Source organism: Hemitrygon akajei, chromosome 11 (assembly GCF_048418815.1).
Source record: "Hemitrygon akajei chromosome 11, sHemAka1.3, whole genome shotgun sequence".
In the NCBI taxonomy this organism is placed as follows: domain Eukaryota; kingdom Metazoa; phylum Chordata; class Chondrichthyes; order Myliobatiformes; family Dasyatidae; genus Hemitrygon; species Hemitrygon akajei.
The window spans coordinates 166,441,398-166,468,259 of record NC_133134.1 but is presented as its reverse complement, the minus strand read 5'-3'; the positions used below and the strand labels follow the sequence as shown (position 1 = coordinate 166,468,259).

The 26,862-nt window shown below is 50.1% G+C and overlaps 1 protein-coding gene across 2 annotated transcripts in view; it reads right to left on the bottom strand.

Annotated features, from left to right (window-relative positions):
- znf341 (zinc finger protein 341) overlaps nt 1–24,809 on the bottom strand; it is a 50,445-nt gene extending 25,636 nt beyond the window's left edge. The window contains exons 1-6 of one of the 2 annotated variants that reach the window (XM_073062175.1): nt 24,686–24,809; nt 10,310–10,414; nt 9,638–9,831; nt 8,445–8,582; nt 5,962–6,144; nt 3,253–3,436 (exon numbers count right to left, since the gene is read on the bottom strand). In XM_073062175.1, coding sequence (XP_072918276.1) covers nt 3,253–3,436; nt 5,962–6,144; nt 8,445–8,582; nt 9,638–9,831; nt 10,310–10,414; nt 24,686–24,716 — 835 coding nt within the window. In that variant the 5' untranslated portion in view covers nt 24,717–24,809. Of the gene's footprint in view, nt 1–3,252; nt 3,437–5,961; nt 6,145–8,444; nt 8,583–9,637; nt 9,832–10,309; nt 10,417–24,685 lie in introns of those variants that run through there. The other variant, XM_073062176.1, reaches the window with a different exon arrangement.
- Between the last annotated feature and the right edge of the window lie 2,053 nt (nt 24,810–26,862).

The following is a 26,862-nucleotide window of genomic DNA, read 5'->3' as shown; positions in this document are numbered from 1 at the left end:
GCCTCTCTACTTCATCAAAACTACCTGTTCCTCCACCTATCTTCGTATCATCTGCAAACTTTGCAACAAAGCCATCAATTCCATCATCCAAATCACTGATGTATAATGTAAAAAGAATCGGTCTCAACACAGACCCCTGTGGAACACCATTAGTCACCAGTCGCCAACCAAAAAGGCTCCCTTTATTCCCACTCATCACTTCCAGCCAATCAGCCACTGCTTTACCCATGCTAGATAAGTGGAAACATGAATAGACTGTTAGCGCACAGCACCCATGTGAATGGTGAAGCAGATTCGACGGGCCAAATATTCTAATTCTGCTCCTACGTCTTATGGTCTTATATTTATTGCTTATTTATTATTATTTCCTTTTTCTCCCCTTTTTTTTGTATTTGCACCATTTGTTGTTTTATTGAACATTGGTTGTTGTGCTCCCTGTTGGGTACAGTCTTTCTGTGAATGCCCACAAGAAACTGAGTTCTAGGGTTTATATGGCGATATACAGTGCACATCCTTTGAACGCTGAAGACGGGTGTAAAGGAATGGAGGGCTATGGGCTGTGTAGGAGGGAAGGGTTAGATTGATCGTGGACTAAGCAGAAAAACTTGTAAACACAAGAGAGTCTGCAGATGCTGGAAATCCACAGTAACACTCACAAAATGCTGGAGAAACTCGGCAGGTCAGGCAGCAACCATAGAACATAGAGCATAGAATAGTACAGTGCATTACAGGCCCTTCGGCCCACAATGTTGTGCCGACCTTCAAACCCTGCCTCCTATATAACCCCCCCCCACCTTAACTTCCTCCATATACCTGTCTAGTAGTCTCTTAAACTTCACTAGTGTATCTGCCTCCACCACTGACTCAGGCAGTGCATTCCACGCACCAACCACTCTCTGAGTGAAAAACCTTCCTCTAATATCCCCCTTGAACCTCCCTCCCCTTACCTTAAAGCCATGTCCTCTTGTACTGAGCAGTGGTACCCTGCGGAAGAGGCGCTGGCTGTCCACTCTGTCTATTCCTCTTAATATCTTGTACACCTTTATCATGTCTCCTCTCATCCTCCTTCTCTCCAAAGAGTAAAACCCGAGCTCCCTTAATCTCTGATCATAATCTATACTCTCTAAACCAGGCAGCATCCTGGTAAATCTCTTCTGTATCCTTTCCAATGCTTCCACATCCTTCCTATAGTGAGGTGACCAGAACTGGACACAGTACTCTAAGTGTGGCCTAACTAGAGTTTTATACAGCTGCATCAATACATCGCGACTCTTAAACTCTATCCCTCGATTTATGAAAGCTAACACCCCATAAGCTTTCTTAACTACCCTATCTACCTGTGAGGCAACTTTCAGGGATCTGTGGACATGTACCCCCAGATCCCTCTGCTCCTTCACACTACCAAGTATCCTGCCATTTACTTTGTACTCTGCCTTGGAGTTTGTCTTTCCAAAGTGTACCACCTCACACTTCTCTGGGTTGAACTCTATCTGCCACTTCTCAGCCCACTTCTGCATCCTATCAATGTCTCTCTGCAACCTTCGACAATTCTCTACACTATCCACAACACCACCAACCTTTGTGTCATCTGCAAACTTGCCAACCCACCCTTCTATCCCCACATCCAGGTTGTTAATAAAAATCACGAAAAGTAGAGGTCCCAGAACAGATCCTTGTGGGACACCACTAGTCACAACCCTCCAATCTGAATGTACTCCCTCCACCACAACCCTCTGCCTTCTGCAGGCAAGCCAATTCTGAATCCACCTGGCCGAACTTCCCTGGATCCCATGCCTTCTGACTTTCTGAATAAGTCTACCATGTGGAACCTTGTCAAATGCCTTACTAAAATCCATGTAGATCACATCCACTGCACTACCCTCATCTATATGCCCGGTCACCTCCTCAAAGAACTCTATCAGGCTTGTTAGGCACAAAGCCATGCTGACTGTCCCTGATCAGACCATAATTCTCTAAATGCCCATAGATCCTATCTCTAAGAATCTTTTCCAACAGCTTTCCCACCACAGATGTAAGGCTCACTGGTCTATAATTACCTGGACTATCCCTACTACCTTTTTTGAACAAGGGGACAACATTCACCTCCCTCCAATCTTCCGGTACCATTCCCGTGGACAACGAGGACATAAAGATCCTAGCCAGAGGTTATAAACCATGGAGGGAATAAAACAGATGACGATTCAGGCCGAGACTCAGTGTCAGTCCAGATGACAAACAAGAGAAAATCTGCAGATGCTGGAAATCCGAGCAACACACACAAGCTTATACCACACGCTTTCCGGGTTCGCTTTCAAGCTGCTCGATTTGGACCCTCCGAGGACCCCAGGCACTCACATTCAACTGACTGCTTCTCCCGTTGCTTCTCCCACCGCATTCTACGTGCCAGTCCTGCTTATGGGTTTTGGCCTGAAACACTGACTGAACCTTTTTTCACAGATGCTGCCCGGCCTGCTGAGTTCCTCTGGCATTTTGTGTCAATCCTGATGAAGAGTCTCGGTCTGAAACGCTGACTGTTTATTCCCCTCCACAGACGCTGCCTGGCCTGCTGAGTTCCTCCAGCACTTTGTGTGTGTTACTCAACATAATGGCTAATACCAAACTATATCTGTTTAAGGCAGGGAACCCTGGTTTAAGATGTTAGGATGAAAGTACAGGGGGATATCCGAGGTAAGTTATTTTTTCCCTACAGAGAGTGGTGTGTGTATGGAGTGTACCGGGGGTTGGGACTTGGCGATGGGGCAGATAAAAAAAGGGCATTTAATAGATGATATAAAAATGAAGAACTCTTTGGGGGGGGGGGAGAAGAGTTAGATTGATTGTGGAATAGTTTAAAAGGTTAATGCAACACTGTGGCTGTACTGTACTGTTTTAAATTTTAAATACGTTTTTCTGACAGTGTGGCACTCCCTCAGAACTGCAGAGGAGAACCAGCCTGTGTTTCTGTGCCCCAGTCTTTGGAGTGGGGGCGTGAGGCGGAGTGAAGGTGGGGTGGGGGTGTTGAGTTTACCCTCACTTGGGAGGGTCACTGTAGCACAGTGATTAGCGCCAATGGCTTCGGTTCAATTCCCACTGCTGTCTGTAAGGAGTTTGTACGTTCTCCCCGTAACCGCGTGGGTTCCCTCTGGGTGCTCCAGATTACGCCCACATTCCAAAGATACGTGTTTAATTGGATGGCGTGTGCTCGTTGGGCTGTTACTGTGCGGCATCTCTAAATGTAATCAATAAAATTACCTTCCTGGATGCCGGCGGGGTCTTTGTTCTTGGCCGCCTCGCTCTGGAGGCCAGAGAGGTTGGCGCTGGGGTTGAGGGCTGGCGCGGCGATGATGCTGCTGGTCTTGGTCATGAAACTCTGCTTGCCCGGGCTGTAGACGGGCGGCGTGGTGAAGGCTGAGCTTTCCACACACTGGCTGGGAACCTGTGGATGCGACGGAGGACAGATTCAGAGGCAGGAGGGGAGGAGTACCAAGTGTCCTCCAGCTCTGTGTGTGGGGAGGGGATCTCCTGATCAATACCCTGCCACCACCCAGGTCTCAGCACTAGGACAGCGAGCTGTTTCCTGTGCAATACACGCACTTGGAATTATATTTTGTTAACTTATTTGTGGTAATATTTTGTTTTACGTGCTGTGTGTGATACATGTTTTGTAGATGTATTGTGGTCCAGGGAACGGTTTTGTTTGGTTGTATACACTGTATGTACAGGCAGATGACAATAAACTTGTATTTGAACACATACACACTCCAATACTCCTCTCTAAGGTGTACACGTGTGCACACACACTTCTTCTGCTACTAGCGCACAAGGGAATTTAAACTGCACACAAAAGGCTGTCACACTCTACCTCACTGGCATGATGAGGATATTTCACGATCGTACACACTCACATTTCCTTTTCCAGTTTCTGATGCAGACGGTGTTGACAACGTGGAGTTTGCAACGACTTGTCTGCAGATTTTAGAGCTGGCCTATTTATACTGTTTTTATTGAAGAAATTATTCACTGCATATGTTGTTGTCACTGGGCATAAGATTTTCATGCACACTGGTCATTACAATTTAGAGGGAACATTCACACACACACAAATATACACACACAACCCTCCCTTGAAGACTCAAGGCTCCACAGAAACGTAAGGAGATGAATAAGAGGACAACACGCTGGTTGGAACACACTTCGAGTGTTGTGTATAATTCTGGTCTGCACACTACAGGGAAGATATGGCAGCAATAGACAGATTGCAGAAGAGACTCACTGGGATACTGCATGGAATGGGAGCTGCGGTGATACACCGGTTGGGTTCATTCTCGCTGGGGTTCGGCAGACTGAGCAGTGACCTTATGCAGGTCTATAAAATTAAGGGGGGCACAGATAAGATAGACAGAGTCTTTCACCCAGTGCAGGGGAGTCTAGCAGCAGCGTAGCGGTTAGCACAATGCTATTACAACTCGGGGCATTGGAGTTCAAAGCTCAATTCCGACTCCATCTGTAAGAAGTTGGTACGTAAGGAGTGTGTGAGCTTCCTCCAAGTGCTCCAGATCCCCCAAAGTCCAAAGACGTACTGATCAGTATGCTAACTGGCCATTGCAAATTGTCCTGTGATCAGACTAGTGTTAAATAGGTGGGGTTGCTGGGCAGGGTGGCTCTTTGGGCCAGAAGGGTGTCAATATCTGAAGATCTATCCTGGGCCCAACATATCGATGCTGCTACAAAGAAGACACGACAGCGGCTGTACTTCATCTGGAGCTGGAGGCAATTTGGTACGTCACCAAAGACACTGGCAAATTTCTACAGACGTACCCATGGAGAGCATTCTAACTGGCTGCACCACTGTCTGGTATGCAGGTGGTGGGAGGTGGTGGGGGGGGGGGGGGAAGCTACTGTACAGGTTCAAAATAAGCTGCAGAGTGTTGTAAAATTAGTCAGCCTCATCACGGGGACCAGCCTCCACAGTATCCAGGACATCTTCAAGGAGTGATGCCTGAAAAAAAGTGGCATCCATCATCCAGGACCCCCATCACCCAGGGCATGCCCTCTTCTCATTGTTACCATCAGGGAGGAGGTACAGGAGCCTGAAGGCACACACTCAGTGATTCAGGAACAGCTTCTTCCCCTCTGCCACCCGATTCCTAAATGGACATTGAAGCTTCGAACACGACCTCACTACTTTTTTTATTTTTATTTTGACACTACATATTGAATTTAATTACTTCCTGTTCTCCAGTTTCTCTTTATATAACATATTGCAGTGTACTGCTACCGCAATGACGACAAGTTTCGTGACATATGCCAGTGATACTGAACCTGATTCTGGGGTGGATCTCTAAATAAACAAACAGACTAGAGAGCCTGTGTTTAGGGTGAGAGGGGAGATACGGACATTTGGACAGGCACTTGGATATGAAAAGTGTAGAGTGGTAAAGATTCAAGATTGTTTAATGTCATTTCCAGTGCACAAGTGTAAAGGAAACAAAATAATTGTTACTCCGGATCTGATGCAATACCAAAAGCATACACAATAAGATAAAGCATGTAACAACAAAAAAACCCACAATATATAAGATGGGTTATGTACATGGACTGATTGTGTGTCCCTAAAGTGACACTTGGCACAGGAGTGTCTGTACTGAGAGGAGATGATAAAGTAGTGGTGGTTGGGGGTGTGGGAAGGTGGTTTAGTGGGTGGAGGTGTCGCTAAGTCGTACTGCTTGGGGAAAGTAACTGTTTCTGAGTCTGGTTAATCTGGAGCCCATGCCAGCAAATAGGATCAGTGTGGGTGCGATTCGGGGTCAGCATGAACAAGATGGGCTGAAGGGCCCATTTCTGAGCTATATGGTTCCATAGGTTCTCGCCCTCGCCACCTCTGTCCACCTCGCCCTCCCCACAGATGCCGAGATCAGCCCCCCCCCCGCCTGCCCACCCGCCCAGCGAGCGGCTCACTACCTGGAAGTGAGGCATTGCCAGCGAAGATCCGTCGGAGGAGTTTCCGGTCAAGGGGGGCAGTGCGCTGTAGACCTGGATCGCCGAGCTGCCGCTGGAGCTGGGTGTCATGGAGACGGCTGCAGGCTGGGGAGGGGGTGGAGGAGGGGTGATGTAGGAGGTGACTGGGTGCACGTTGTGACTGCTCTGCAGGGCACGGGGGAAGGGGATGGAACACAAGATGATCAGGGGTTAGTTCCCAGGAGGAAGGCCCAACATCTGATGGAGATCTAGGAGGAGTGACGAGAGTGGAGGCCCGTGTGGGACGTGTCCACCAGATTGTCACCTGACCTTCCCCACACCAATGGTCTGTCCCCTAAACCTTCCCCTACCGAAGAGGTCCGACACTGCAGTCCTCCCCCACCACCAGGGTTCCAACCACCTAGATCTTCCCAGGGGGTGTGTCCGTCAACCTTCCCCACACCATAGTTTCAACCCTCCAAGCTCTCTTCTTCCGAAGAGGTCCAACACCCCAGACCACACCCTGGGTTCCAAATACCTAGAATTTTTTGCCTTCCCAGGTGTCCATCCTTCAGATCTTCCCCCTCCACCCCTCTGATCTATCACCCTACATCCAAGGATTCATTCCTCCACAACTTCCCCCTCCTCCACCATTAGCTATCAACCCAGACCTTCTTCCCCACTCCAAGGACCGTCTCCTAGACATTCCCTCTCCACCAGGGGTCCATCCCCTAGACGTTCCCTCTCCATTAGGGGTCCGTCCCCAGATATTCCTTCCTCCTTGGGGTCCCCTCCCCCGAACTTCTCCCCCAAGTGACCAAACCCCTGATATTCCTCCCTCAGTGGTGCATCCTCAGAAATTCCCCCTCCACCAGCTGTTCGCCCCCTCAAACCTTTTCTCCCAGCAGGGGTCTGTTGCCTGTTCTCCGTGGATCGAGGAACTAGGGACCCTGGGGATCCCTCCTCGGCTGGAAGTGCAGCCACTCACCCCCTCAGGTTCATTTTACCGTTCAAAGTCTGCGTGGCTGATTAATTCATAAGAAAATGATTCTGGGATTGAAAGGCTTTTCAAATGAGGAGCGTTTCACAGCTCTGGGCCTCTACTCACTGGAATTCAGAAGAATGAGGGGGATCTCATTGAAACCTATCGAATGTTGAAAGGCCTCAGTGTTTTCTATGGTGGGACAGTCTGAGACCAGAGGACACAGCCTCAGAATAGATAGACATCCACTTAGAACAGAGATGAGAAGGATTTTCTTTAGCCAGAGAGTGGTGAATCTGTAATTTTGTTGCCACAAGCAACTGTGGAGACCAAGTCATTGGATATGTTGAAAGTGGAGGTCCACAGGCTTTTGATTAATCAGGACCTCAAAAGTTCAAAGTAAATTTATTATCAAAAAACATATACAGTAAGTCATTGGGTATATTTAAGGCAGAGGTTGATAGAATCTTGATTAGTCAGGGCCTGAAGGGATACGGGGAGAAGACATGAGATTGAGGCTGAGAGGGAAAATGGATCAGCCATGATGAAATGGCAGAGCAGACTCGATGGGCCAAATGGCCTAATTCTGCTCCTATATCTTATAGTCTTACGGTCCAATCTCTCCCCTCCCCCATGTACCAAGTGCCCACACCCACAGTATGGCATCAATATCCACAGCCAACCCTTGGAGTCTTGGAGGGAACGAGCTTCTCCTTCCTCCACATGGACATCCACCTCCCTCACCAGAATCTCATGCAGGTCTTGGACAGGAACTTAATGCAAAATTGGACTTTGACCAACCCAAAATGTATTCCTGGCAGAGGCTTACTAGATGGGCAAGGAGATTTCCATGTGGAAATGTGCTTAGTTTTTCCCAACGATTAAATATTTAACCAGTGACATGTATCCAAATGCTAAACAGGATGTAAACTGGGACTTAGAAAGAGAGTCAAATTACAAACAAAAGAAAATCTGCAGATGCTGGAAATCCAAGCAACACACACAAAATGCTGGAGGAACTCAGCAGGCCATGTAGCATCTATGAACAGCTCTGATGAAGGGTCTTGGCCCGAAATATCGACTGTACTTTCTTTCCATAGATGCTGCCTGGCCTGCTGAGTTCCTCCAGCATTTTGCATGGGTTGTTAATAAAGAGAGAGTATGTTTGACATCCGTGTCAGGAGGAGGTATCACAAACTCTGAACAGTTTTACAGTATCCATTGAGCTCAGGGTAGCCCCACCAACCCGCTCACCAAAAATCGAAATCAATCCTCCCCAACCCCCTCCAATCCACACTCCCCTTCCCCACCCATGGCCAACGATAACCCACACTCCCACACCTTCCCTTTCATCCTCCCCATCCGTGGTCAAAATTAACCCCCCAACACTGCACCCTACCACTCCCTTTCGTCCTCCCCAACCCTTGGTCAAAAATAACCCCCCCCAACACTGCTCCCGCACCCCTCCCCGGAACTGTGCAGTGAGGGTGGGGCTGCGGCCTACCTGCGTAGGCAGCGTCTGGTCCAGGGAGGTGAAGGCTGACATGGCTGACATCAGAACGTCGTCACTCACCACGACGTTACCTTGGAGAAGGGCCTGTGTGAGCGGCGAGTGAGGCACTGTGATGTAGGTGGGGACTTGCTGGAGGACAGTCGAGAGAGGGTGAGACAGAGAGCGAAAGAGAGGGGGGAGGTGGAGGGAGACAAAAGGGGGAGAGAGAGTGAGGGGCAGAAAGGGAGAGGACGGTCAGGAGGGCAGAAGGAAAGGGGGAGAAACAGAGGGTAGGGAGGGAGAGAGGTGGAGGGGGGAGAGAGACAGACACACTCAGATAGAGACACGGGGGGAGGAGAGAGATAGGGGAGGGGAAGAGGCAGACACACACACACACACACACAAACACACACAGAGTAAGAAAGGGGCAGACGAGAAAGATCTGGTTAATGTCACAAAGATGCAGTGTGAAGGGGCTAATTCTCCCAACCTCCCCCCCAACAACCCTCCCACCCCGCCCCGGGCCCCTCATGCTGGAATAATCCCCCCCACACTCCTCACAGATAATAACCTCCCCCCCTCACCCATCCACCCTCCTCACCTCGCTCCCTCCTGCCCCCCCCATCCTTACTCCACACCACCCAACACCAGGCCCAAATAAAGCCTCACCATCCAGGAGAGAATGAAGGTGAATGCAGGGGAGGGGAGGGGAGGGGAGGGAGAGGGTGGGGATGAGGATGAGTGTTGAGTGCTGATAAAGGGCTGGAGATGAGAGGGTGGGGGAGAAGGGTGGGGGAGGAGGGAGGGGAGAGGGCAGGGAGGAGGGGAGGCAGTGGGTGAGGGAGGAGGGGAGGGGGTGGGTGAGGGAGGAGGGGAGGCGGTGGGGAGGGGGTGGGTGAGGGGGTGGGTGAGGGAGGTGAAGGGGTGGGGGAGGAAGGGAGGGGGTGGGTGAGGGAGGAGAGGAGGGGGTGGGTAGGAAGGAGGGGAGGGGTGGGGGAGGGAGGAGGGGAGGGTGGGTGAGGGAGGAGGGGAGGCGGTGAGGGAGGAGGGGAAGGGTGGGTGAGGAGGAGGGGAGAGGGTGGGTGGGGAGGAGGGGAGGGGGTGGGTGAGGAGAGGAGAGGTGTTGAAGAGGACACCCACCCACACTGCGAAAACCACAGGCCACCACTATCCCCTCAAACCACGATGTCAACATCCTCCCCTACCTGGCGGCTGACGGGTGGGGGTGGTCCGGTGCTGAGGGTGGGGACGGAGGTGTAGGGGCCGCTGGGGGCGAGCGAGACGGAGGCCAGCGACGGCCCCCCACCCCCCGGGCACTGGTCCCGCTTGTGGCAAACGAAGCTCGGCAGCGAGTTGAACTGTTTCTTGCATCTTCCACAAAGAAAGACGTCCTCCTCATCTGCGGGGTCAGACATGGGTCAGGGAGGGTCCAGAGAGGGGGCGAGGGTGTCGCAGGGTTCAGACAGGTCACACAGATCGCAGAGGATCAGACAGTTCGCGAGGGACAGAGAAGGGGTCAAGGGGTCAGAGAGATCACCAAGTCAGAAACAGTTTGTGGTGTCAGAGAAGGGTCAGGGGTCGTGGGGATTCAGGGATGGGTTCAAGGCGTCAGGGGTGGGTTCACAGGGGTTCAGAGATGTGCTGGTGGGGGTCAGAGACAGGATTGAGGAGGTCAGAGACGGTCTCCGAGGATCAGGGACAGGGTCATCAGAGACATGGCTGCGGGGGTTCAGACAGATCACGGGGGACGGGGTCATGAATGTACACATGATGGGACTGGTGGGAGAAGGCTGGATTAAGTGGTGTGATGGTGTTAGGAAGTAAGGTTGGGGTAAGGGGGGGTAACTGAATCCCCAGACCCCCCCCATGTCACTCACCCAGAGACTGGATACCAGTGGTCACCCCCTGGGTCCCGGGCTCTGAGGTTGCTCCCTGACTGTCCAGAAGTGACTGCACGGCCAACACAGTCTGGTTGTCGATTCCTAGTGGAGGCGGACACAACAGTCATCTGGGTGTGGGGGCATCGGTCAGCAGTACCACCCCCCCCCCCCCCCGCCGGACAGCTACACCCCTCAATGTCCAAGGGGCGAGGTGTGGGCCTGGGGAGGGAACCCGGTGGGTGATACACTCTGCACGTCCCCACAGTGGGACCTCGATCGCACCATTCACCCCGTTGAGTCTAACCCGGCCCTCCGACCTCCCCAGACCCTCCCTCGAACCCTTTCCCTCTCACAGTCCCCATCTTGTGTGTGTTACTCTGGACTTCCAGCATCTGCAGAACCTCTTGTGTTTAAAGAGACTACTACGACAGTGGATTCAGCCAACGCACGCACAGCCGCGAGGGTTAGAGGGTGAAAGGCGAAATATTTACTTATTTATTGAGATACAGCGCAGAACAGATCCTTCCAGCCATGTTACCCAGCAACCCCCAATTTAACCCTCGCCTAATCACAACGAGTAATTAACTGACCAAGCGGAAAGACTTTGGACTGTGGAAGGAAGTCAGAGTACCCAGAGGAAACACACATGGCCAGGGGGAGAACGTACAAACCCCTACAGGCAGCGGAGATGAATTGAACCTGTTCACTGGTACTGTAAACCGTTGTGTTAACCACTACACTACCGTGCAAGCTTGATTTCAACATTTAAGAGAAGTCTGGAGGTACATGGATGGGAGGGGTATGGGGTCTATGGTCCGGGTGTGGGTCGATGGGACCAGGGAGAAGTTTGGATAGGTACATGGATGGGAGGGGTATGGGGTCTATGGTCCGGGTGTGGGTCGATGGGACCAGGGAGGAGTTTGGATAGGTACATGGATGGGAGGGGTATGGGGTCTATGGTCCGGGTGTGGGTCGATGGGACCAGGGAGAAGTTTGGATAGGTACATGGATGGGAGGGGTATGGGGTCTATGGTCCGGGTGTGGGTCGATGGGACCAGGGAGAAGTTTGGATAGGTACATGGATGGGAGGGGTATGGGGTCTATGGTCCGGGTGTGGGTCGATGGGACCAGGGAGGAGTTTGGATAGGTACATGGATGGGAGGGGTATGGGGTCTATGGTCCGGGTGTGGGTCGATGGGACCAGGGAGAAGTTTGGATAGGTACATGGATGGGAGGGGTATGGGGTCTATGGTCCGGGTGTGGGTTGATGGGACCAGGGAGAAGTTTGGATAGGTACGTGGATGGGAGGGGTATGGGGTCTATGGTCCGGGTGTGGGTCGATGGGACCAGGGAGAAGTTTGGATGTACATGGATGGGAGGGGTATGGGGTCTATGGTCCGGGTGTGGGTCGATGGGACCAGGGAGAAGTTTGGATGTACATGGATGGGAGGGGTATGGGGTCTATGGTCCGGGTGTGGGTCGATGGGACCAGGGAGAAGTTTGGATGTACATGGATGGGAGGGGTATGGGGTCTATGGTCCGGGTGTGGGTCGATGGGACCAGGGAGAAGTTTGGATGTACATGGATGGGAGGGGTATGGGGTCTATGGTCCGGGTGTGGGTTGATGGGACCAGGGAGAAGTTTGGATAGGTACATGGATGGGAGGGGTATGGGGTCTATGGTCCGGGTGTGGGTCGATGGGACCAGGGTGAAGTTTGGATAGGTACATGGATGGGAGGGATATGGGGTCTATGGTCCGGGTGTGGGTCGATGGGACCAGGGAGAAGTTTGGATGTACATGGATGGGAGGGGTATGGGGTCTATGGTCCGGGTGTGGGTCGATGGGACCAGGGAGAAGTTTGGATGTACATGGATGGGAGGGGTATGGGGTCTATGGTCCGGTTGTGGGTCGATGGGACCAGGGAGAAGTTTGGATGTACATGGATGGGAGGGGTATGGGGTCTATGGTCTGGGTGTGGGTCGATGGGACCAGGGAGAAGTTTGGATAGGTACATGGATGGGAGGGGTATGGGGTCTATGGTCTGGGTGTGGGTCGATGGGACCAGGGAGAAGTTTGGATAGGTACATGGATGGGAGGGGTATGGGGTCTATGGTCCGGGTGTGGGTCGATGGGACCAGGGAGAAGTTTGGATAGGTACATGGATGGGAGGGGTATGGGGTCTATGGTCTGGGTGTGGGTCGATGGGACCAGGGAGAAGTTTGGATAGGTACATGGATGGGAGGGGTATGGGGTCTATGGTCTGGGTGTGGGTCGATGGGACCAGGGAGAAGTGTGGTTGTACATGGATGGGAGGGGTATGGGGTCTGTGGTCCAGGTGTGGGTCGATGGGACCAGGGAGAAGTTTGGATAGGTACATCGATGGGAGGGGTATGGGGTCTGTGGTCCAGGTGTGGGTCGATGGGACCAGGGAGAAGTTTGGATAGGTACATGGATGGGAGGGGTATGGGGTCTATGGTCCGGGTGTGGGTTGATGGGACCAGGGAGAAGTTTGGATGTACATGGATGGGAGGGGTATGGGGTCTATGGTCTGGGTGTGGGTCGATGGGACCAGGGAGAAGTTTGGATAGGTACATGGATGGGAGGGGTATGGGGTCTATGGTCTGGGTGTGGGTCGATGGGACCAGGGAGAAGTGTGGTTGTACATGGATGGGAGGGGTATGGGGTCTGTGGTCCAGGTGTGGGTCGATGGGACCAGGGAGAAGTTTGGATAGGTACATCGATGGGAGGGGTATGGGGTCTGTGGTCCAGGTGTGGGTCGATGGGACCAGGGAGAAGTTTGGATAGGTACATGGATGGGAGGGGTATGGGGTCTGTGGTCCGGGTGTGGGTTGATGGGACCAGGGAGAAGTTTGGATGTACATGGATGGGAGGGGTATGGGGTCTATGGTCTGGGTGTGGGTCGATGGGATCAGGGAGAAGTTTGGATAGGTACATGGATGGGAGGGGTATGGGATCTATGGTCCGGGTGTGGGTCGATGGGACCAGGGAGAAGTTTGGATGTACATGGATGGGAGGGGTATGGGGTCTATGGTCCGGGTGTGGGTTGATGGGACCAGGGAGAAGTTTGGATAGGTACATGGATGGGAGGGGTATGGGGTCTATGGTCCGGGTGTGGGTTGATGGGACCAGGGAGAAGTTTGGATAGGTACATGGATGGGAGGGGTATGGGGTCTGTGGTCCGGGTGTGGGTCGATGGGACCAGGGAGAAGTTTGGATGTACATGGATGGGAGGGGTATGGGGTCTATGGTCCGGGTGTGGGTTGATGGGACCAGGGAGAAGTTTGGATAGGTACATGGATGGGAGGGGTATGGGGTCTGTGGTCCGGGTGTGGGTCGATGGGACCAGGGAGAAGTTTGGATAGGTACATGGATAGGAGGGGTATGGGGTCTGTGGTCCGGGTGTGGGTTGATGGGACCAGGGAGAAGTTTGGATAGGTGCATGGATGGGAGGGGTATGGGTTCTATGGTCCGGGTGTGGGTCGATGGGACCAGGGAGAAGTTTGGATGTACATGGATGGGGGGGTATGGGGTCTATGGTCCGGGTGTGGGTCGATGGGATCAGGGAGAAGTTTGGATGTACATGGATGGGAGGGGTATGGGGTCTATGGTCTGGGTGTGGGTCGATGGGACCAGGGAGAAGTTTGGAGAGGTACACGTTTGGGAGGGGTATGGGGTCTATGGTCCGGTTGTGGGTTGATGGGACCAGGGAGAAGTTTGGATAGGTACATGGATGGGAGGGATATGGGGTCTATGGTCCGGGTGTGGGTCGATGAGAGTCGTGTGTTTAAATGATTTTGCATGGACTAGTTGGGCCGAAGGACCAGATTCTGTGCTGTATTTCTCTGTGACTCTAAGAATCCACCCAATAATACGATAAATGTCCCAGCATCTCAAATGACAGTTGTTGGGTGTCAAATACAGAAAATGTTTATCACCTCCGATGATATGTGAAATCTGTTGTTTCACAGCAGCAATGCAGTGCAAAACCAAACTAATAAATAAATAATCCATACAACAGTGAGGTCGTGTTTACGGACCGTTCAGAAATCTGATGGTAAAGAAATACGAGGGTGAAGTATTTTGGTAGAGGTCATTTAGGCAGTTCTGAAAAGGCATTCAGGAAGAGAGGGGCTTGTGGACAAGGATGGGCCTATCACTGAAAATCACAGTGCCCGGTCGGAAACACAACTCTTGACATTATTAGAGACACAGGGAAACTCTGCTGGATCTTTGTACGGTTTCAAATGGGGGCACGGCAGTGAGTGACCCGGGTTCAGACATCTGCTCCTGTCTGTACGGAGCTTGTGACCGCGAGAGGGTTTCCATAGGTTCAATAGGTACGTTTAATATCAGAGAAATGTATTCAATATACATCCTGAAATTCTTATTCTTCACAAACATGCAAGCTGTCCACAGCACGTCGTCAGACTGTGTTGGTCGTTGTCGCAAACTGCACATTTCACCGTATGTTTTGATAAATAACTCTGAATCTGAAATGTGAGACTCTTTGAGCCAATACCTCAGCCGCTGTAGGACCATGGCCTGTCATTTGCAACGACTCATTCTAAGTCGTGGAAGCAAACTGAAGCCCAAGTTGCAATTCAGTAAACACCGTCACGGCACCGAGGGCAATAGTAACACCCAGGGCCTCAGCACGTCAGGCAGCATCAATGGAAATGGATAGGCTGAGACCCTTCGTCAGGATTGAGAAGGAAGGGGGAAGATGCCGGAATAAAAAGGTGGGGGAAGGTCAATATTATTTTCGAAATTCACAAACAGACTCCAATGGTCATCACTGGGGACTGTGAATCCAGTGATCCGAGTTCAAATCCCGGTGGAATCTCTCTGTCGTCGGCGAGTCTGACAGCTCAGTCTCGTTCCCTTGTGCACGGGGAGAACAGTTCAGCGACAGCGGCCGGGCTGCTCGTCTTGCGCACAGATTAATAAAGTGCGATGGTGGAACGGGCACCAGTTGGCAGAGGCCGGTTAGCTTGTCACGACACTCCCGTCCAAAAGAACCGCGGGTTGGAGGTTTAATTGGCCTCTATGAACAGCCCCGGTTGTGTGGGTGAGATGGGGGAGGCGATGATCGGAATGTAGCGAGAAGAAAACAGGATGAGTGTAGATGGGTGTTAAGACCACGAGACCATAAGACAGGCCGTTTGTCCCATCGAGTCTGCTCCGCCATTTCATCATGGCTGATCCATTTCCCTCTCAGCCCCAATCTCCTGCCTTCTCCCCGTATCCCTTTATGTCCTGACCAATTAAGAACCTATCAACCTCTGCTTTGAATATACACAATGACTTGGTCTCCACAGCTGCCTGTGGCGAAGAATTCCACAGATTCACCACTCTCTGGCTAAAGAAATTCCTTTTCACTTCCGTTCTAAAAGGACACCCCACTATTCTGAAGCTGTGTTCTCAGTTCTTTGACTCTCCCACCGTAGGAAACATCCTCTCCACGTCCACTGTCAAGGCCCTTCATGATTCAATAGGTTTCAATGAGGTCACCCATTCATTCTTCCGAATTCCAGTGAATACAGGCCCAGAGTCAGCAAACACTCTTCATAAGACAAGCCATTCAGCCTCGAATCGTTTTTGTCAAACACCTTTGAACCCTCTCCAGTTTCAGAATGTTCTTTGTAAGAGGCCCAAAACTGCCCACAATACTCCAAGTGAGGCATCACCAGAGCTTTAGCAGGTCTTAACATTACATCCTTGCTTTTATATTCCAGTCCTCTCGAAATGAACGCTAACTCACCAAATGCCTTCCTCACCATAGGCTCAACCTGCAAGTTAACCTTTAGGCAATCCTGCACAGGTCTCCCAAGTCCCTTCGCACCTCTCTTTGTATTTTCTCTCCATTAGAAAATAGTCAACCCTTTCATTTCTTCGACCAACGTGCATTGCCATACACTTTCTGACACTGTATTCCATCTGCCATTTCTTTGCCATTCTCCTAATCGGTCTTAAATCCTCTGTAGCCTCTCTACTTCCTCAAAACTATCTGCCCTTGCAGCTATCTTCATATCATCTGCAAACCTTGCAACAAAACCATTAATTCTGTTGTCCTAACACGAGGAAATCTGCAGATGCTGGAAATTCAAACAACACACACAGAATGCTGGTGGAACACAGCAGGCCAGGCAGCATCTATAAGGAGAAGCACTGTCGACGTTTTGGGCCGAGACCCTTCGTCAGGACCCTCCTGCCAATTCTGTTGTCCGTATCGTTGACATATAATGTAAAAAGAATCGGTCCCAACACAGACCCCTGTGGAACACCACTAGTCACTGGCAACCAGCCAGAAAAGGCTCCCTTTGTTCCCACTCTTTGCCTCCTGCCGATCAGCCAAGGCTCTATCCATGCCAGAATCTTTCCTGTAATACCACGGGCTCACAGCATGTTAAGCAGCCTCATGTGTGGCACCTTGTCAAAGGCCTTCTGAAAACCCAAGTACTGATACACTCGATGGGCTGAGCGTCTGGTTCCATACTGTATGAGGGAACTGTGCCAACGGGCGATACTCGACTGCACAAGGTCTCTCACACCCCCCCCCCCCCCCACGAGCTGTAATCGTGTCACTCTAACCATTAACCGTATCACAAATATCTCCAACTTCTTTCATCCTGAAGTACTTCAAGAGCATCATATAAACCGGCTCTGCCACTGAAAATGTCAATCCTGGCCAGAGGGGAGGGGTTTCTAAAGGAACACGGAGGGTCAGGCAGCCTCTGTGGAGGGAAACGGAGAGTCGACGGTTCGGACCATGACCTTTCACCTGTCCACTCGCCCCCCTCCCCCCCACAGGTGCGGCTCGACCCGCTGAGTTCTGCCAGCAGATCGTTTGTTGCTCCACATTCAAGACAAGTTTATTGGCATTTAACTGTAAATGTACGTAACATATATAGTCATATAATGTATAGAAATTAGACATTTTCCAAACCAGGGCGTTTAGCACAGTGGCACACATAACCCACGATAATTTATCAAGTTATGGACAAAGTCTACAGGTGAATCACACATACATTACAAACTAAGGTGCATTAATATTAAATATTGTAAGTTACAGAACAGATTAACCAGTGACAGTTGGAATACGATTCCAGCCTCTGGATCCGTTGTATCTCTGGGAATGGACGGGGATTAGGGTGGAGATTTTGAATTCAGTTGAAGGCACGGCCTCTGGAGTAGTGATGGAAGTCTGGACCGGCTGGAAATCAGATGTGCAGACCTCGGAGGCTGTATGGCTGGAGGAGGGAAAGCTGACTTTCACATCGGGATCAGGAAACAAGGACGGGAATTTGAAAGCCAAAGGAGTGAAGGTCTGGGACCACAGGCAGGGGTTGAAAGGGGGAAAGAGCAGAGACAGCGACCTGCATGAACTCAGGTTTAAATTAAGTCCGTTGGTGGGTGCTGGATCAGGCACATCCTACGGAACAACAGGTAGGGTGAAAGTTTTAGCAAAATTACACAGGTGAGAAACAGGGCTTTGGCCCAACGGGACGAAGCACGCGCACCTAGATTTCCGTACCTAAGTCAGCTGCATTTGCCAACGTTTGGCCCAAATCCCTCTAACCCGGGCATTCCCAACCATAGACAAATACCATTAAGTGGTCTGTAGACCACAGGTTGGGAACCCCTGTACGAAACCTTTCCAAACTATGTCCCTGCCCAAGTGCCTTTTAAATATTGTTAATGCCTTGGGGGCAGCTACTTCCCCTCTGCCATCAGCTTTCCGAATGGACAATCAACCTGTGTACACTACCTCAGTATTATTTCTCCTTTTCACTCTCTTCTTGAGCTACTTAATTCAAGGCAATTCAATGTTAACTCACCGTAATTTACAGATTTCATTATTATGCATTGCACTGTACTGCTGCCACAAAACAACACATTTCCCAGTGATATTAAACCTAATCTGATTCTGTAGTTGAAGTTAGTTTGTTGTCGATCAACCATATACCACCCAAACGAAACGAGGTCTATAGGAGATGTTCCCAAGCTGGGGTCCGTATTGGTTCACGGCATAAAAAAGGCTGAGAAACTCTGTTCTGGACCAAGGTGCACAACGCAGTACAGATAACTCCCATACAACACATGAACTAATATTTCCACAAATAAATTAATTTTAGAAGATTGACATTTAGCAGAAGGTGCACTTACAACGCAAACTCGCCAACTTACAATTGTGTACAACTACTACACAATATCCCAACTCATTAGTCAGAGGGTCGAGCTCTAGAGCAGCTCTATCAAACTCTGGCTGGACCACACTTGTGCACAGTTCTAGCTGCCTCATTACAGGAAGGGTGCAGAAGCTTTAGAGAGGGTACAGAGGAGATTCACCAGGATGCTGCCTGGATTAGAGAGGGTGCAGAGGAGATTCACCAGGATGCTGCCTGGATTAGAGAGGGTGCAGAGGAGATTCACCAGGATGCTGCCTGGATTAGAGAGGGTGCGGAGGAGATTCACCAGGATGCTGCCTGGATTAGAGAGGGTGCAGAGGAGATTCACCAGGATGCTGCTTGGATTAGAGAGGGTGCAGAGGAGATTCACCAGGATTCTGCCTGGATTAGAGAGGGTGCGGAGGAGATTCACCAGGATGCTGCCTGGATTAGAGAGGGTGCGGAGGAGATTCACCAGGATGCTGCCTGGATTAGAGAGGGTGCAGAGGAGATTCACCAGGATGCTGCCTGGATTAGAGAGGGTGCAGAGGAGATTCACCAGGATGCTGCCTGGATTAGAGAGGGTGCAGAGGAGATTCACCAGGATGCTGCCTGGATTAGAGAGGGTGCAGAGGAGATTCACCAGGATGCTGCCTGGATTAGAAAGGGTGCAGAGGAGATTTACCAGGATGCTGCCTGGATTAGAGAGGGTGCAGAGGAGATTCACCAGGATGCTGCCTGGATTAGAGAGGGTGCAGAGGAGATTCACCAGGATGCTGCCTGGATTAGAGAGGGTGCAGAGGAGATTTACCATGTTGCTGCCTGGATTAGAGAGGGTGCGGAGGAGATTTACCAGGATGCTGCCTGGGTTAGAGAGGGTGCAGAGGAGATTCACCAGGACGCTGCCTGGATTAGAGAGGGTGCAGAGGAGATTTACCATGTTGCTGCCTGGATTAGAGAGGGTGCAGAGGAGATTCACCAGGATGCTGCCTGGATTAGAGAGGGTGCAGAGGAGATTCACCAGGATGCTGCCTGGATTAGAAAGGGTGCAGAGGAGATTTACCAGGATGCTGCCTGGATTAGAGAGGGTGCAGAGGAGATTCACCAGGATGCTGCCTGGATTAGAGAGGGTGCAGAGGAGATTCACCAGGATGCTGCCTGGATTAGAGAGGGTGCAGAGGAGATTTACCATGTTGCTGCCTGGATTAGAGAGGGTGCGGAGGAGATTTACCAGGATGCTGCCTGGGTTAGAGAGGGTGCAGAGGAGATTTACCATGTTGCTGCCTGGATTAGAGAGGGTGCAGAGGAGATTGACCAGGATGCTGCCTGGATTAGAGAGGGTGCAGAGGAGATTCACCAGGATGCTGCCTGGATTAGAGAGGGTGCGGAGGAGATTCACCAGGATGCTGCCTGGATTAGAGAGGGTGCGGAGGAGATTCACCAGGATGCTGCCTGGATTAGAGAGGGTGCAGAGGAGATTCACCAGGATGCTGCCTGGATTGGAGAGGGTGCAGAGGAGATTCACCAGGATGCTGCCTGGATTAGAGAGCATGTCTTATGAGCATAGGTTGAGCAAACGAGGGCTTTTCTCTTTGGAATGAAAGCGGGTAAAAGGTTGATAGAGGTGTACAAGATGAGAAGAGGCATAGATAGAATGGTTTAGACTGTCTCCCAGGGCTGAAATGGCTAATACAAAGGGGCATCGTTTTAAGGTTTCGGAGGAAAGTATCGGGGTGGGGGGGGGAGTGGTGTCAGAGGTTCTTTCCACAGGGAGTGGTGGGTGTGTGGTGCACAGGCAGGGTGGAGTAGAGACAGATACTACAGGGACAAAGTAAAATTTGTTATCAGAGGACATACATGTCACCACATGCAACCCTGAGATTCCTTTTCTGCAGTAAACATCAGGAACTGTAAACAAACTGCAAATACAGATAACGAGCACGAAATCACAATATAAAAGAGTCATTAAATGAGTCAGTTATACCCCTCTGTTCAAGAGCCTGATGGTTGAGGGGTAGTAGCTGTTCCTGAACCTGGTGGTTCGGGTCCTGAGGCTCCCGTACCTTCTACCTGACGGCAGCAAAGAACATGGCCGGGCTGGTGAGGATCTTTGATGATGGACGCTGCGTTTCTACGGCTACATCTCATGTTGATGTGCTCAATGGTTTACTCGTGATGTACCAGGCTGAATCCACTACCTTCTGTAGGATTTTCCACTCAAAGGCATGATGTTTTCATACCAGGCCGTAATGCAGCCAATCAGCACACTTTCCACCACACATCTAGAGTTTCAGAAACTTTCAGGTAGGTATATAGATGATATAAAAAATGGAGGGTATGTAGGAGGGAAAGGTCAGATTGATCTTGGAGCAGGTTAAAAAGGTGGCACAACATCGTGGGTCGAAGAGCCTGTCACCGCCAAGCTCGGAGACCTGGGCCTCCGTACATCCATCTGCAACTGCTCTACTCTCTCTAGGCTACGCACAGCTCAAATGCCATCTGTAAATTTGCCGACAGTACAACTATTGGCAGAATTTCTGATGGTGACAAGGAGGTACAGAAGCAAGACAGATCGGCTGGTTGAGTGACGTTGCAACAACAACATGAGTAAGACCAAGGAACTGATAGTGGACTTTAGGAAGGGAGGTCTAGAGAACACACACCAGTCCTCATTGAGGGGTCAGCAGTGCGAAGGGTGAGTAGCTTCAAGTTCCTGGGTCTCTGAAGGTCCATCCAGGGTCTTAACACATTGATGCAATTACAAAGAAGGCATGAGAGCAGCTTAATTTCACTAGGAGCTTGGGGAGACTTGGTCTGTCAAAGACACTCACACATTCCTACAGATGTACCATGGAGAGCATTCCAACTGGCTGCATCACCGTTGGTGCGGAGGGGCCACGGCACAGGATGGATAAAACCTGCAGAAAGTTGCAAACCCAGGCTGCTCCATCGTGGGCACTAGCCTCCCCAGCATCGAGGACACCTTCAGAAGTTTTTTTAAAGATGTTTGCACTACTTATTTCACTTAACAAATTTAACATCCATACACATACACCAACATCAACAGCATACGTCACCAAATTTGTTGAATTTGGGGCAGCGGTACAATGCGTAGTAATAAAGCAAAAAACCGTGAATTACAGTAACTATGTCATGAAGTAAGCAAGCTGATTCTGATTCTCAAAAGGCCATGCCTCAGAAAGGCGGCATCTGTCATTAAGGACCCCCACCACCCAGGACATGCCCTCTTCTCACTGCTACAATCAGGGAGGAGGTACAGCAGCCTGAAGGCACACACTCACATTTTAGGAACAGCTCCGCCATCAGATTTCTGAATGGTCAGTGAACCCACGAGCACTTCTTTAAGTATTTTTTCCTCTCTTTTTGCACGACTACTTCAATTAAATCTTTATACAATTGATCATTTTTTTAAATATGTATTGCATTGTACTATGAAGCAAATTTCATGCCATATGCCAGTGATATTAAACCTGGACAACACACACAAAATGCTGGAGGAACTCAGCAGGCCAGGCAGCATCTATGGAAAAATGTACAGTCGACATTTCGGGCCGAGACCCTTCAGCAGGAATGGAGAAAAAAAAAGGATGAGGAGTAGATTTAAAAGGTGTGAAGAGGGGAGAGAGAAACACAAGGTGACAGGTGAGACTGGGGGGGTGGAGGGTGAAGTAAAGAGCTGGGAAGTGGATTGGTGAAAGGGATATTGGGAGAATCTGATAGGAGAGGACAAAAAGCCATGGAAGAAAAGGGTGAGGAGCACCAGCAAGAGGCGATGGGCAGGCCACCTCCAACAGGATCCAACCACCAAGCCTTCTTTCCCTCCCCTCGCTTTCTGCAAGGATCACTCCCTACACGACTTCCTTGTCTATTCATCCCTCCCACTGATCTCCCTCCTGCCACTTATCCTTGAAGCGGAACAAGTGCTACACCTGCTCTTACACTTCCTCCCTCACTACCATTCAGGGCCCTAAACAGTCCTTCCAGGTGAGGCGACCCTTCACCTGTGAGTCTGTTGGGGGTCATGTACTGAGTCTGGTGCTCCCGGTGCGGCCTCCTGTATATCGGTGAGACCCGACGTAGGTTAGGAGACCGTCTCGCTGAGTACCTACCCACCCGCCGGAACAAGTGGGATCTCCCAGTGGCCACCCATTTTAATTCCACTTCCCATTCCCATTCCATTATGTCAATCCGTGGGCTCTTCTACCGTTGCGATGAGGCCACACTCAGGTTGGAGGAACAACACCTTGTATATTCCATCTGGGTAGCCTTCAACCTGATGGCATGAACATCGATTTCTCAAACTTCTGGTAACCTCCCCCTTCACCATTCCCCTTCCCTCTCTCACCTTAACTCCTTGCCTGCCCATCACCACCCTCTGCTGCTCCTCCCCTTGTCTTTCTTCCATGGCCTTCTGTCCTTCTCCAGCCCTGTATCTCTTTCACCAATCGACTTCCCAGCTCTTTACTTCATCCCTCCCCCTCCTATTTTCACCTATCGCCTTTCTCCCCTCCCCTACCCTTTAAATCTACTCCTTATCTTTTCTCTCCAGTCCTGCCTACGGGTTTCAGCCTGAAACGTCGACTGTACTTTTTTTCCGTAGATGCTGCCTGGCCTGCTGAGTTCCTCCAGCGCTGTGCATGTTAGTGTGTGTGTGTGTGTGTGTGTGTGTGTGTGTGTGTGTGTGTGTGTGTGTGTGTGTGTGTGTGTGTGTGTGTGTGTGTGTGTGTGTGTGTGTGTGTGTGTGTGTGTGTCTCTGTGTGTTTTGTTTGGATTTCCAGCATCTGCAGATTTTCTCTTGTTTGATATTAAACCTGATTCTAATTCTGAGCTGTGATGTTCTATTTTCCTGTCCAGATGAAGATGAAGATGAAGGCCAGCAGGCAAAGCATCTTCTGTGCGGACATTTCCAGGGAACCGTGTACCAACTCCTCTATCGGTCTGTGCCACGAGAGGAACGGGGTTGAAGCGAGATCTCGGAGTGTAACAATGACATCGGGGCTACCTCTGTGATGGGACCCAGGACCAAAGGTTCTGTGGTGGAGGTTCACCCCTCAGGTCCTGGGTGTCAGGGAGTGGAGGAGGGCTCTCAGCCAGAAACTGCTGCCAGGAACATCCCTGCTGATAACAACACACACAAAATGCTGGTGGAACACAGCAGGCCGGGCAGCATCTACAAGGAGAAGCACTGTCGACGTTTCGGGCCGAGAAAACCTTTCATCAGGACAGTCGACAGCGCTTCTCCCTGTAGATGCTGCCCGCCTGCTGTGTTCCACCAGCATTTTGTGCGTGTTGTTTGAACTTCCAGCATCTGCAGATTTCCTCGTGTTTGCTCTTTAACATCCCTGCTGATGCTGTGTTTCAGACAATGTGGTCAGGAGGCAGAATACAGGCCGGCCAAAATAGAACCGTGGGGGCAACACGGGCTGTGTTCACTAAACCCCATTAACAGCTTGTCTGAGATTTATAATTCAAACAACGGAACTTGTCAGAAGTACCCCACTAACACACCAAGAGCAATCAACCAGGTTTGGGGGACACCTACAGAAACCATTTCCTTCCGTCAGTGTCAGCTCCCTGCAGACCCCCACATAAGAATGTTTCTCTGATCCCGTCCCAGCCAAAGTACCGCAGTTACATTTCCAATCTCATTAAACGATCCAAATCCCAAAAATTGCAGATAGCAGATTAAGGCTACCTGTCTGGACCTGTACTCTCGGACAGGCCTGTGCACCTTATCTGTATTTTTTTTTTTTTGCAATAATGTAGCGAAGTCCCAGCGTACAAGAGAGCTGGGACTTCTCGGCCTTTTAAACCCTCTCCGGCTTTTCCAACAACCCCCCGAGCCTCCTGCCATCTTCCGCCTCTCGTATTGCTCAGAAGCCGCTGTTCCGGAGCTTCTCCCCCCGGGAAACGCAGAGACACCGCCCCCTTCCCAGACAGGAGTGGGACCCACGAGAAACCCAACACTTATATCTGCACCGGCTGAGAACGAAAGGGAAAGGCTGCAGAACAATAGTTTGCTGACATTTGCTCATCGCCAGACTTTTGCAATGAAAGGACAACGCTGTTGCATGCACAGGACGAGGCCGCAATGCAACAACGCACAAGGCGGGAGCGGGGCTTAAACTGTGGGAAAGTGGGTGAAACGTTGCATTTTACTACCTGCCAACGCCTCGAAAATTGCTTGCGCCATCTTGGAGCTTCTCTGCTGTATTTGAGGTTGGGACGATGGGAAATGGAGAGAGAGAGGAGGCGAGAGAAACCCCGGGCGGAGGCAGTAGAGCCCACGGTCCCCACTAGAGGGAGCTGCAGGCCGCCGGTCGCCAGCCGCCGCGCCTTAACCGTTCCGCCAGCAGGTGGAGCCGTTTGCTCGCCCCGGCCCAACACAATTCAATCCACCCTACACAATCCAATCCATCCTACACAATTCAACACAATCCAATCCACCCTACACAATTCAACACAATCCAATCCACCCTACACAATTCAACACATTCCAATCCACCCTACACAATTCAACACAGTTCAATCCACCCTACACAATCCAATCCATCCTACACAATTCAACACAATCCAATCCACCCTACACAATTCAACACAATCCAATCCACCCTACACAATTCAACACATTCCAATCCACCCTACACAATTCAACACAGTTCAATCCACCCTACACAATTCAATCCACCCTACACAATTCAACACAATCCAATCCACCCTACACAATTCAACACAATACAATCCACCCTACACAATTCAACACATTCCAATCCACCCTACACAATTCAACACAGTTCAATCCACCCTACACAATTCAACACAATCCAATCCACCCTACACAATTCAACACAATCCAATCCACCCTACACAATTCAACACAATCCAATCCATCCTACACAATTCAACACAATCCAATCCACCCTACACAATTCAACACAATCCAATCCACCCTACACAATTCAACACAATCCAATCCATCCTACACAATTCAACACAATCCAATCCACCCTACACAATTCAACACAATACAATCCACCCTACACAATTCAACACATTCCAATCCACCCTACACAATTCAACACAGTTCAATCCACCCTACACAATTCAACACAATCCAATCCATCCTACACAATTCAACACAATCCAATCCATCCTACACAATTCAACACAATCCAATCCACCCTACACAATTCAACACAATCCAATCCATCCTACACAATTCAACACAATACAATCCACCCTACACAATTCAACACATTCCAATCCACCCTACACAATTCAACACAGTTCAATCCACCCTACACAATTCAACACAATCCAATCCACCCTACACAATTCAACACAATCCAATCCACCCTACACAATTCAACACAATCCAATCCATCCTACACAATTCAACACAATCCAATCCATCCTACACAATTCAACACAATCCAATCCGCCCTACACAATTCAACACATTCCAATCCACCCTACACAATTCAACACAGTTCAATCCACCCTACACAATTCAACACAATTCAATCCACCCTACACAATCCAATCCATCCTACACAATTCAACACAATCCAATCCATCCTACACAATTCAACACAATCCAATCCACCCTACACAATTCAACACATTCCAATCCACCCTACACAATTCAACACAGTTCAATCCACCCTACACAATCCAATCCACCCTACACAATTCAACACATTCCAATCCACCCTACACAATTCAACACAATCCAATCCATCCTACACAATCCAATCCACCCTATACAATTCAACACATTCTAATCCACCCTACAGAATTCAACACATTCCAATCCACCCTACACAATTCAACACAATCCAATCCATCCTACACAATCCAATCCACCCTACACAATTCAACACAATCCAATCCATCCTACACATTCCAATCCACCCTACACAATTCATCACAATCCAATCCATCCTACACAATTCAATCCACCCTACACAATTCAATCCATCCTACACAATTCAACACAATCCAATCCATCCTACACAATTCAATCCACCCTACACAATCCAATCCATCCTACACAATTCAACACAATCTAATCCACCTTACACAATTCAACACAATCCAATCCACCCTACACAATTCAACACATTCCAATCCACCCTACACAATTCAACACAGTTCAATCCACCCTACACAATCCAATCCATCCTACACAATTCAACACAATCCAATCCACCCTACACAATTCAACACAATACAATCCACCCTACACAATTCAACACATTCCAATCCACCCTACACAATCCAATCCACTCTACACAATTCAACACATTCCAATCCACCCTACACAATTCAACACAATC